This window comes from Chinchilla lanigera, unplaced genomic scaffold (genome assembly GCF_000276665.1).
Source record: "Chinchilla lanigera isolate Chin_1 unplaced genomic scaffold, ChiLan1.0 scaffold00058, whole genome shotgun sequence".
NCBI classification, from domain to species: domain Eukaryota; kingdom Metazoa; phylum Chordata; class Mammalia; order Rodentia; family Chinchillidae; genus Chinchilla; species Chinchilla lanigera.
In genome coordinates, this window is record NW_004955459.1 from 2,761,966 (window position 1) to 2,774,292 (window position 12,327).

The following is a 12,327-nucleotide window of genomic DNA, read 5'->3' on the forward strand; positions in this document are numbered from 1 at the left end:
TAGTTGCGTGTAGTGGCCCATGCCTGCCTGAAGCAGGAGGATCGTTGTGAGTTTGAGGCCCACCTGGAATAGTGAGACTGTCTCAAACTATCCCCCTCCCTGCAAAAAATGCAGAATAGTATTTCTCACATTTTTTTTTTTCCACTTGGGAAACTTTTTTTTTTTTTTTTTTTTTTGTCTTTTTGAGACAGGGTCTCCCTATGCAGTTCAGGCTGGCCTTGAGCTCACTTTGTGGCCCAGGCTGGCCTTGAACTTGAACTGATCCTTCTCCCTCAGCTTCCAGAGTGCTGGGATTGCAGGCCTGTGCCACCACGCCTGACCACTTTGGAAACTTTTAAGAATGTTTATTCTTGCCTCTTTCTAGGTAAGTATTTTTTGATTGATTTTTGTTTTTTGGTATTGAGGATTGAAACCAGGGCCTTTGCACTGAGCTACATCCCTATCCCTTACTTTTTGATTTTTTTTTTTTTTTTTTTTAGTACCGCGATACATTTTATGATCACCCTTTTTTTTTTTTTTTTTTCTGGTACCGGGAATCAAACTCACAACCTTGTGCTTGCCAGGCAGGTGCTGTGCTGCTGAGCTAAATCCTCAGCCCCCTCCCTTACTTTTTGAGACAGTCTTGTTAAATTGCCTAGGCTTGGGATCTTTCTTTCTCAGTGCCCCCTGAAGTGCTGGGATTATAGGTATGGAATACCAGACCTGGCTAGATTCAACTTTAGTTTTTACTGTTGCTAGAATTCTAGCTCAAGAATGGTACTAAAAATGTAATCCACAGATACCAGCATCACTTTGGAGCATATTAGTAATGTATCTTTTTCAGTCCTGCTTCATACCTGCTAAATCAGATCTTTAGCATTGAGGTCCTGGAACCAGTCTTTTTAACTGTTTAGGGATTCTTACCTGTATTAGTTTGAGTTGTACTGTAGACAATTCTAGGCTCCCTTCCCCTTGTTTTATCTATTCTAAGCCTGGAAGTCAGCTACAACTAATTGACCAATTCTATTTTTCATACAAAGGGAACCTTTCATTTCATGCAAGTTGGACCATAGGACACATATTTTTGCAAAGTAAATTTCTTCTAAGGACTGAGGATGTTAGTAGCATTTCCCAGATGTGTGTAGTATGATATTTCTTCTTTTTGGTGGGGGAGTCCTATGGATTGAACTCAGGGTCTTTGTATTGTACTGCATCCCCAGCTTTTTTTATTTTAAATTTTTAATTTTGAGATAGGGTCTTGCTGAGTTCTCCAAACTGGGCTTGAGCTTGTAATCATTTTGCCTCAGCCTCCCAGAATGATAGGATTATATGTGTGTGCTGTGACACCTGGCTTGGGTGTGTGTGTTTTGCTTTGTTTTTGATTTTGAGGATTGAACCTAGGGCCTGTACATGCTAATAAATAAGCACATGTTTTACCATGGAGCTATACCCTCAGGTACCCCCTGTTTGTTAATAAAGATTTCTTCCATCTGTTAGTTTTGTAGTTATAAATTCTCATTTTGCAGGTATATCTGGATTCAGATGCAAACTATGGTTCATTCTGTTTTTGTTCATTTTGTTACTAAGATTAACCAACCAGAATCTAGATATAGGATTCTCTTTTTTATATCCAAAGCTGAGTGAGATGGTGCATGCCTCTAATCCCAGCACTTGTGAGGATGAGGCAGGAGGATCGCCTCAAGTTTGAAGTCAGCCTGGTCTACATAGTGAATTCAAGGCAAGTACATAGCAAGAATCTGTCTCAACCCCCCACCCCTCAATATCCTGTTTTTCACTTCTTGGCATTTTTCTATAGAGTTGCCCACAGAATCATCTCATTTGCAAAACAGCGTTCTTATGTTCTCTGTCTTAAGATGAGTTGAAACTGTCATTTAATTTCTCTGTCCAAGTGTCTTTTTTGGGGGAGGTTACCGGGAATCAAACTCAGAACCTTGTGCTTGCTAGACAGGCACTTGTGCCACTGAGCTATATCCTTGGCCTTGTCCACATATCTTAACATATATGTTATATCTCTTTTTGTTTTGATTTTGTTTTCAATTTTGAAGTGGGGATCTCACTAAGTTACCCAGGGTAGTATCCTGTCTCAAAATTAATAATACTACTACTAATAGACTGGAGATGTAGGTATATATTTCAGGGTAAAGACCCTGGGTTCAGTCTCTGGTACTGGGGGGAAAAAAAGGATCAAAATCATACTCAAGATATTAGACTTGAACCTTATTTATTTGTTTGTTTATTTATTTAAAAAATACTGTAGCGTGTTCTCCAGAATTATATTGGGCTAGGTTTTTCCGTTTCTAAGGACCTATCATATACATGGTGTCTTTTTGTCTTACAGAGCTTCCAACTAAAACCACCCTATGTAGAAACCAACAAAAATTTGATCCAAGGTAGAATTAGCAGTCATTAATGTTTTTGTCCTTTATAAATTAATACTGCCTTGCCTTCAGATTCCTATTGCTTTTTTTTTTTTTTTTGGAGATAGGATCTCTGTGTGCAGTTCAGGCTGGCCTTGAGCTCACTTTGTAGCCCAGACTGGTCTCGAACTTGGAATGATCCTCCTGCCTCAGCCTCCCGAGTGCTGGGATCACAGGCGTCCGCCACCATGCCCAGCTTCCTATTGTTTTAGAAAATTGTACGTATGTTGTATACTGGAATAGAAAAAATAATTTCTTAAAGCTGCATTCTGGTTTCTATGAACCAGGTTGAGTCAGAGGGTGAAATTATATAGAGTTTAAAGTAAGTTTTTGTTTTTGCTTATTTTTTCCCTTTATGCTAAGGATTGAACCTGGAGAGCATTGAGCTGCATCCCCTGGCCATTTAAAATTTATTTTCTTTTCATATGGTTTTGCTAAGTTGTTCAAGTTATCCTCCCATTTGTGATCCTTTCCTTCCAGCTTTCTGAGAGGGAGAATTACAGGTGTGCTGCTGTTCCCTGCTAAATTGAGTTTTTGGTGAACTAAATCTTCAAAAATCTGAAACAAGTTTCATTTATTTTGGGTGGTAGTAGATGTACATGGTAAAAATGAAAAGGTACAGACAGAGGTATGCCCTTAGAGGCTGAGGCAAGAGGATTGCAAGTTTGAGCCCAGCCTGGGCAACTTAGTAAGACATTGTCTCTAAATAAAAAGTAAAGGCCTGGAGTTGTAGCTCAGTGCAGAGTCTGGGTTCAATCCCTAGTACTGGGTGGGTAGGTAGGGGAGGTAGAGTCTAAATTCCTTTACATCTTTACTCTGAATTCTTCTAATTTCTTTCACTAGAGACATTCTTGGTAATGTTCCTGATGTATCTACTTTTTTTGAGGGGGAAGGTAAGAAAATTAGCAGATTAATTTATGGCAGTTAGAAAAACATTTCTGTTAATTGCTCTTAATTCTAAAAGGCAGTGGTGAGTTCTCAAAGTGAGGTCAGAGTTATTTTCTTAACAGTACTAGTGATTAGGACCTTTTACTTCATTAATGCGTGTATCTGTGGTATAAAACCAATAGTGGTAAGACTTTTGGTCGAGCATGGTGGCACATGTTTATAATCCCAGCGCTTGAGAGGGTAAGCCAGGAGAATCAATGTTAGGCTGAGTTCGAGGCCAGCCTGGGTTACACAAGCAAGTTCATGGCCAACTTGAACTACATAGTGAGACCCTGTCTCAAAAAAGATTGCTAGGGCCAGGGATATTGCTCAGTGGCACATTGCCTGCCTGGCAAGTGTGAGGCCCTGAGTTCAATTTCTGGTACTAAAAAAGAAAATAGGAAAAAAAAAGGCAAAAGAAAAAGAAGAAAAGACTGCTGGCATGATTCAAGGCTGTGCTACAACAGTGTAGTAGGAGTCATTGTATATTTCTCCTGCTTTACACTAGTGTGTAGTTAGAAGAAATTCATTTTCACTTAAGAAAGTCATTAAATAACTTGTGGTTGAAAACATAATTTTATTAAAGTCATCTCCTGAGTGTATGCTGCATTGTTTCTCCCTAAAATTCATGTGTTGAAGTCTTAACCCCTAGTGTAAATGAGGTCAAGAGGCTGGGACTCTTATTGCTCCTTTTAGAGAAACATCCTTGAGCTTGCTGTTTTATTTTAATTTTTTTTTGAGACAAGGTTTTCTGTGTAGTCCAGGCCAGCTGGAATTTGCAGCAATCCTCTTGCCTTAGCCTCCTCACTGCTGGGATTACAGCATTGCACTACCATACCTACCTAGCTTGCTGTTTGTCAGGCCAGGAAGAGAGCCATCAGTAGAACTTGAGCGTGCTGGCACTCTCATCCTGGACTTAAACACTCCCAAACTGAGAAAATTAATTTCTGCTGTTTCACCCACCCAGTAGACAGTGTTTTGTAATGATAGCCTGAGTAGGCTGATATATAGCATATGATTAAATAGGAAGTGTGGCCAAAACACTTTTGCTACTTATGTATGTATGGCAGTTCCCTTGAGGGAAAGCAGTTATGTAATAGTTTAACTGTCACAAATCATTTAATGATAGGGAAGACATTCTGAGAAGTCATTATGTGATTTTTGTCATGTGAACCTAATGGAGGATACTTAAAAGAACCTGGATGATGTAGGCTAGTCACTCTACATGGCCTGATGATACAGTCCAGTGACTGAGGAATGGTGCTGGAACAGTTGGACACCATTAAAAAAACTCACAAGAATTGATACCTTATATCAGAATTCCTTTGTGCTGCTATAACAGAATAATACAAACTGGGTAATTCATAAATAGTTCATATATGGTACAGCATTTCTGTTAACATTAGATTGCATAAGTGAAGGTGGAACCATAAGATTACAAAGGAGCTAAAAATTCTTATTGCCTAGTGGTATCATAGCTAGTGTCACATTGTGCAGCATACTGCCTTTTTGTGACAATGCTGGTGTAAACTAACCTGCACTGACAATTGTACAGAAATATAGCATGTACAGTGATACACACATTTGATAATAAATGACTGTGATACTGATTTATGTATACACTATTCTTTTTATCACTAGTTAGCATATTACTTACTAAAAAATGTTTACTGAGTGCTGGGTGTGGTGGTGCAAGCCTCTAGTTCCAGCACTGGGGGAAGCTGAGTCAGGAGGATTGGGAGTTTGAGGACAGCCTGGGCCAAATAGTGAGTTCAAGGACAGTCTGAACTATATAAGTAGTGTAGGTTTCAATTTTTTCTCATGCATCCCCAGCAGCATTTATTTTTAATTTTTATTTTTATTTTGAGACAGGGTCTTGCAAAGTTACTCAGGCTGGCTTGAACTTGCCTGCTTTACTGCTTTACTTGCCTGCTTTGCTTCTAGAAGTTACCAGAAACACTGGAAAGACATGATAAACTGAGAGAAAATATTTGCAAATCCCATATTTGAGAAAACAACCCAGTAAAAAATGTGCAAAAGATTTGAATAAACAGTTTGCCACAGAAGACATTCAGAGGACAAATAAACACTGAGAAAGATGCCTAACCTCTTCAGTCTTTAGGAAAATACAAAGTAAAACTACTATGATGAGATAACTACTGTTCATTCATTAGAATGAGAAACAAAAGAGGTAAAACTCTTTCCTAACTTTCACTTGACAGAGTTGTTTTTTTTTTCTTTTTTTGTCTTTTTGAGACAGAGTCTCACTGTGTACTTCAGGCTGGCCTTGAGCTCACTTTGTAGCCTAGGCTGGTGTCAACTCGCAGTGATCCTTCTGCCTCAGCCTCCCGATTACTGGAATTACAGGTGTGCGCCACCATGCCTGGCTTTGACAGAGTTTTATGAAGGAAAACTATTTTTAGTGTTGTGACCCAGTGTACACACACACACACACACACACACACACACTTCCTTTGAAATGTATATTGTGATCATTTTTTATTCCTAAAAGAGTGCTGCTTGTTAGCCCCATTGATTTTTAAGAATGCCCAGTAGGATGTGATTTATAGTTTACAGAAAAAAATAAGACTTATGCCTGTTTAGAGCATGAGTTTTTGGTTTTTTTTTTTACTCCAGAGCCTCAACTGTAACCTTTTTTCTTTTTCTTTCTTTTTTGGTACTGGCAATCGAACTCAGGATCTTGCGCTTGCCAGGCAGGTACTTGTGCCACTGAGATATAGCTCTGGTTCTTTTTTTTTGTTTTGTTTTTCTCCGGTACCGGGAACCGAACTCACGACCTTGCGCTTGCCAGGCAGGCGCTTTGCCGCTGAGCTAAATCCCCAGCCCCTTTTTTGTCTTTTTGAGTCAGGGTTTCACTATGCAGTTCAGGAAGGCCTTGAACTCACTTTTTGTAGCCCAGGCTGGCCTCAAACTTGCAGTGGTTCTCCAGCCTCACTCTCCTGAGTGCTGGGATTACAAGCATGCACCACCAAGCCTGGCTCAACTCTAACCTTCTAACTAAAGCTTATTTTAGGCTGGGCGTGGTGGCGCCTAAAATATATATAAATATGTATGTGTGTATATATATACATATACATATGTACATATATATATATATATATATATATATATATATATTTTTTTTTTTTTTAAAGTAAGACTGGCTTCTTTCTCCTGACTCCCTGTACTGGGGAGGGTGTAGCGGGGGAGGCTGAAGTATGACGATTATCCTGAGTTCGAGGCTGGCCTGGGCTACAGAGTTTCAGGCCAGCCTAAACTACAGAGCAAGACCCTCCCTCAAAAGAAAAAAAAGTTTGGGTTCTATTCTGTGGCACTTAGCAGCAGCACTCGCTGCATTTTTGATCATACTGTGTAAAGACACAAAAAAGGACTTACAGAAGTGCTTCAGAAAGTGACAAGAATGATGAAATAAGTGTGTTCAAAACAAGGGGAAGTATTTTGAGGGGAATTTATGACAATGTGTCTTATTGTAATATTTTAAAAAATGTAAACCACATTTTTTGATTTCCCCTTGTATGAATTTTAGGGGGACACAATTCAGCCCATAACAGCCAGCAAAAGGCCAAGTAACTTAATGATTTGTATGGTGTGAAGCTGGACTATGACATATGTGAAGCCTGGTTACTGTGGTGAGGTGTTTTGCTTTTATTTAATTTCTGGCTGGATCTTGATTTGAAATATGTACAATTGTACTTTTTTCTTTTTTCACATTGAACCTTTATTTCTGTGACAAAAGTAATACTTGGCTATTCAAGGAAAAGTTAAAGGCCTTTTCTCAGAATGAGTTTTTTTTATTTCATTATTTTAAAGAGAAAAACTAGAAATAAAAATAAAAGTTTCAAAACAGGCTAATAGAATAAAAATAATTAATAGATTGTGTATTGTAATTTTCATAGTAGTTACTCAGTACAAGATATAGTCATGAAATATTGTTCAAGCAGTGCGCAAACCTTTCTTTTCAATGAACTAAGAGAAACTAGCTGTATAACTATCTTAACTGTCGTGTGTGTATGTATATATATATATGTATGTATGTGTAGCTACATATGTATATTTTCTTTTCCTTCCTTTCCCTTTTCCCCCATCAGTGTCTCTTTTTCATTTTGAACAGTTTCTTCTCATTTCACAGTAGTTGTTGTACATTTTGGATCTTACTTACTCATTCAGCTTCTCACGCTAGGGAGACAATATGATGTTTACACCTGTGGGTCTGATTTATTTCACTTATGAGTATGGTCTCAAGTTACACCATTTACCTATAAAAGCCTCAAGTTTATCCCTCTTTATGGCTAGAATGAGTTCTACTAAATTGTCTTGTCTTTGACCACAAGTCATTTTCTTAATGTTTGTACAGTAGATCTTTGATTTAGGGCTTGGTTAGTGTCTTGTGCCCAGCATCCTGCTTCAGTAATCACTTTTCTATTACTGTTTCACTTAGCATCCGTTTAAAAATTTTTTCCAATGGATTATACCCCTTATTCTTTAATTGAGATAAAATTCACATAAAAGCCACTGTTTTAATCATTTTAATCTATACAGTTCAGCAGCATTTAGTACATTCACCGGTTGTACAGCTGCTATCTTTACTTAGTTTCAGAACATTTTTTTTATCCCTGAAGGGAACTGCATTGTCATTAAGAACTCAGGACCTTCCAGTTCTCCCTAAAGGAATACAGTTTTTATCCAAAGGAAGTCATAATTTCCTTTCAGGCCCTTTATTCAGTGTCTTGAGAGTAAGATAAAGCAAATGTAAGAATGTAGAAAAATAAAAAGAGACTACAATATTTTCTATTTTTGGTGGGGGGCTACTGAGATTTGAACTCAGGGCCTTGTGCTTGCCAGGCAGGCTCTTATACTGCTGAGCTATATCCCTGGTTCCAATATTTCGTATTTCTGAACCAAAAATAATTATGAAATGTTTTTAGTTTCTATCCTTCATGTGGTTTTAGTGGTCTAATTTTGAAAATGTGCTCATGTTTTTATTTTATAGATATGCATGTTGAAAAGCTGTAAGGTCAACATTCTTTTTTTTTTTTTTGCAGTACTGGGCATTGAACCCAGGACTTTCATACTAAGCTATGTCCCCATCCCTTTAAAATTTTTTTTTTTTGTCCTTTTGAGACAGGGTCTCACTATGCAGTTTAGGCTGGCTTTGAGTTCACTTTGTAGCCCAGGCTGGTCTTGAACTCTCAATAATCCTCCTGCCTCAGCCTCCCAAGTGCTGGGATTACAGGCATGTGCTACCATGACTGATACAAATTTTTTTTTATAGGTAGAGTCTTGCAAAATTGCCCAAGCTGGGCTTATATTTGGGATCCTTTGCCTCAGCCTCTCAGAGTATTGGATTACCAGCATGCATCCTTTTTTTGTTGTTTGTTTGTTTTGTTTTGTTTGAGACAGGGTCTCGCTATGCAGTTGAGGCTGGCAAGCTCACTTTGTAGCCCAGGCTGGTCTTGAACTCGCAACGATCCTCCTGCCTCAGCCTCCTGAGTGCTGGGATTACAGGCATGTACCACCACGCCCGGCCAGCATGCATCCTTTATCCCCTGCCTTCCCTTGCCTCCCCAGACAGAGTCTTGGTGTATAGTGCAGTCTGATCCTGAAGTCACTGTGTAACCCAGGCTGGCCTTGAATTTGTGGCAATCCTCTTGCCTCAGCCTCCTGAGTGCTGGGATTACAGGCATGCACCATCATACCCAGTTTAAGGTCAACATTCTTACTTGCATTTATTAGCTTAATGTTGCTTTTTTACAAATAAGTAAATACACATACAGTACTGAGAAATAAGTTTCTGTGGTACTTGGCTTTGGTTAGATTTACATGCTTTTTACATTAATTATAGATATGAAGTCTGATAGTTCATTTCTCTTCCTTGGTGATTACTAGGAAATTTAAAAAGCACAGAAGTCAGTTTTGAAACTTAAAAAACTAAGTTACTGCCAGTTGCATAAGATAAGGTCTTATGATAAACTTAAAAAGACTACAAAAAAAATAGTCTTGACTACAAACATCCAGATAAAAACTTCATTTAAAAAACGTGAACAGTTCCCAGCCGACGCCTGCTCCCCCCGACATAAATGCGTGTCTGCATGCTTATACATTGTGCTCTTTTCTTCCATCAGGCTAAATTTTACAGCAAGTGAATATTAACGCTTTCTCTGTGAAATAGTCCCTTTCAAAATGTGTGATTAGACCAATTGTCATTAGTTTCATAGTTCAGGGGAAGTAAGTTGATTGAAAACTAGAAATAGGGGCTGGGGATAAAGCTCAGCAGCAGCGGCACAGCACCTGCCTGGCAAGTAGGAGGTCCTGAGTTTGATTCCCAGTACCAAAAAAAAAAAAAAAAGAAAGAAAACTGGAAATAATGCATGTTAGAAAAGGGAAGAAAGTATAAAAAGGGTGTTCATTTAAAAATGTTTTTAGCCAGATTCACACATGCAGTCCCAGTGCTCAGGAGGGTTGAGGCAAGAGGATGGTGAGATCAAGGCCACTATGAGCTACATAGAGAAAACTTGCTGAAAAAAACAGAAAAACTAAAAAGGTCTCACAGACTGGGATGTTGCTCTTGGTAGACTGCTTGCCTAGCATGCACAAGACCCTAGGTTTGATCCCCGGGACCACACACAAAAAGTAAAATATAAGATAAAATGTTCTCAGGCAGTGTTCCAACTTTTGTAGTGAAAGTACTTTTTCCTGCCTTAGTGTCCTAGAAGGAAACATCACCATGGCCACGGAAATTGGTTCTCCTCCTCGTTTTTTCCATATGCCAAGGTTCCAACACCAAGCGCCTCGACAGTTGTTTTATAAGCGACCTGATTTTGCACAGCAACAAGCAATGCAACAGCTTACTTTTGATGGGAAACGGATGAGAAAAGCTGTAAACCGGAAGACCATAGATTACAATCCATCTGTAATTAAGTATTTGGAGGTAAGTGTGATTAATGTACTTAAAATGAACAAAATTTGTGGGTTTTTTTTTGAAGTTTCCTAAAAGTAGGACAATAAACATACTTATATTGCTTGAATTAGTAGGATGAATTGAGTGACTTTAAATTTAAGGACATCTCAGATCATCTCAGCTTATTTTTTTAAACTGTGTCTTGTCCTTGGCTTTCTTAATTCCTCTTGAATTCTGCATCACCTTCTGAAAATTATTAGACTCTAATTTAAAAATAGGCTTTGTTCTGTTGAAGGGAGGAGAGGGAGAAGAAAGAAAGAATTAAGGCACATTAGGTAGAGGTACAAATTCCCTATGATGAATGTTATTATGTATGGCAAATATGGAGTAATAAAAATTTAAACAAAATAGGCTTTGTTTGAAAAATTCATAACAAGTCAGAAGAAAATACTGTACTTTAACCAATAGGCCCGCCTTAAAGCACTTAATAAATTCAATGTGTAAGAAGTAAGAGATTACTAACATCAATATTTCTGTGAGAACAGAGATTAAAACAATTTTTTTTTTTGAGACAAAGTGTCTCCTTATGTAGTTCAGGTTGGCCTTGAACTCACTGCAGAGCTCAGGGTGGCCTCAAGCGCCTGTCTCAGCCTCCTGCAGGTATACCCCATCTCACCCCACTAGGCACAGAGTTTTAGAATTGCAGTTTTGAATTTTCAGTGTCATTTGCACTGAAAGCATGGATGTTGCCATATCTGAACTCCTGGTAGTTTGGTGCTAAGAGCTGTATTTAATGAAGAGTAGGCACCATTGGGCATAGCAGCACACATCTGTAATCCCAGCATTCTGGAAGGTTGAGGCAGTAGGATCATGAGTGTCTTAGTTACTTTTCTTGTTGCTGAGACAAAATACCTGATGCACAAAGTTAAGGGAAAAAAAGTTTATTTAGCTCGCATTTGGTCCATACTCAGTCCATAATTGGCTGGCTTCAAGGCAGGGTGGCTTGGCAGATGAGAACAGTTCATGGTGGAAGACAGAGAGGGCAAGACAAGACTCTTTTTGTCTCTTACATTGTACACAGGCTTCCTGCCTTAGGGCGATATAGCACTCACATCTTTAATCCTAGCCAGAACTATGCCAAACCAGTGGACTGATTTATTGATCACACATCCTTAATCCCAGCACCACATACTCTAGATTCAGCTCCAAAAAAGCCGTATGAGCGCATGAGGCTTTGGGGTGACCTCTAGATCCAAACTGTAACAGTTTAACCCCAGCCTAGGCAATTTAGTACCTTGGGTGAGATCTTTTCTTAAAAAAATAAAAAAAGGTTGGAGGATATGGCTCAGTGCAGCGCGCGCGCACACACACACACACACACACACACACCCACACACACCTGGCTCCGCCCCCCCTTTATCTGTAGGTGGAAGCAACCCTTGCGATAAGTGAGACAAGGTCTGCCTAATGCTCCTTCACCTCTGTGTTTTTCCCTTTTGAGTTCTTTATTGTCTAACCTACTAATGTTACTGTCTCATTGGGTTTGGGTCTTCTCTGACCTCTATGAAAATCTCTCTGCTTTTCGTTACCTTAGGCCTGTGGTTCACCTTTATTTGCACATACACCTAATTAGTATCTTGAATACTCATTAGAGAATGAGAAGTAGAGTCAAATTTAGACTTTTCCAGGAATTTTCTTTTGGAAAACTAGGAGATACAATTTGAGAGGAATTATGAAACCCAAAGGCAAGACATAGGAACCATTTTGTGGTGAGGGTTTTGGAATAATTAGGATGTATGTCTATTCCCTAGTCTGTTTCCTTTTATTAAGGTGTGGTTGTGAAAAAGTATTGGAGTCTGAAGCATCTTGGTATATGTGCTGCTGAAGCGAGCATGTCTATACCATCTTGGATGGATGAGGCTAGTGTATGTAAATTAAGGAAGAAATCTATAACCAGTGTCAGTAGGAAAGGGGACAGTTCCTTAAGAGAATCAAAATTTTGTATGTTTTAGAAATTAACATTTTAAAGTCTTGTTTTTCTATTTATAGACCTTATATTTTGTT

The 12,327-nt window shown here is 38.7% G+C and overlaps 1 protein-coding gene across 12 annotated transcripts in view; it reads left to right on the forward strand.

Annotated features, from left to right (window-relative positions):
• The window catches only part of Wdr33 (WD repeat domain 33), a 100,912-nt gene that overhangs the window by 21,501 nt on the left and 67,084 nt on the right, over positions 1-12,327 (forward strand). For 8 of the 12 annotated variants that reach the window (XM_013521042.1, XM_005397580.2, XM_005397587.2 and 5 more), the window contains exon 2: positions 10,068-10,293. In XM_013521042.1, the coding sequence (XP_013376496.1) occupies positions 10,090-10,293 (204 nt within the window). In that variant the 5' untranslated portion in view covers positions 10,068-10,089. Of the gene's footprint in view, positions 1-1,681; positions 1,718-2,338; positions 2,391-6,891; positions 7,000-10,067; positions 10,294-12,327 lie in introns of those variants that run through there. The other 4 variants (XM_005397577.2, XM_005397581.2, XM_005397576.2 and 1 more) reach the window with 4 other exon arrangements.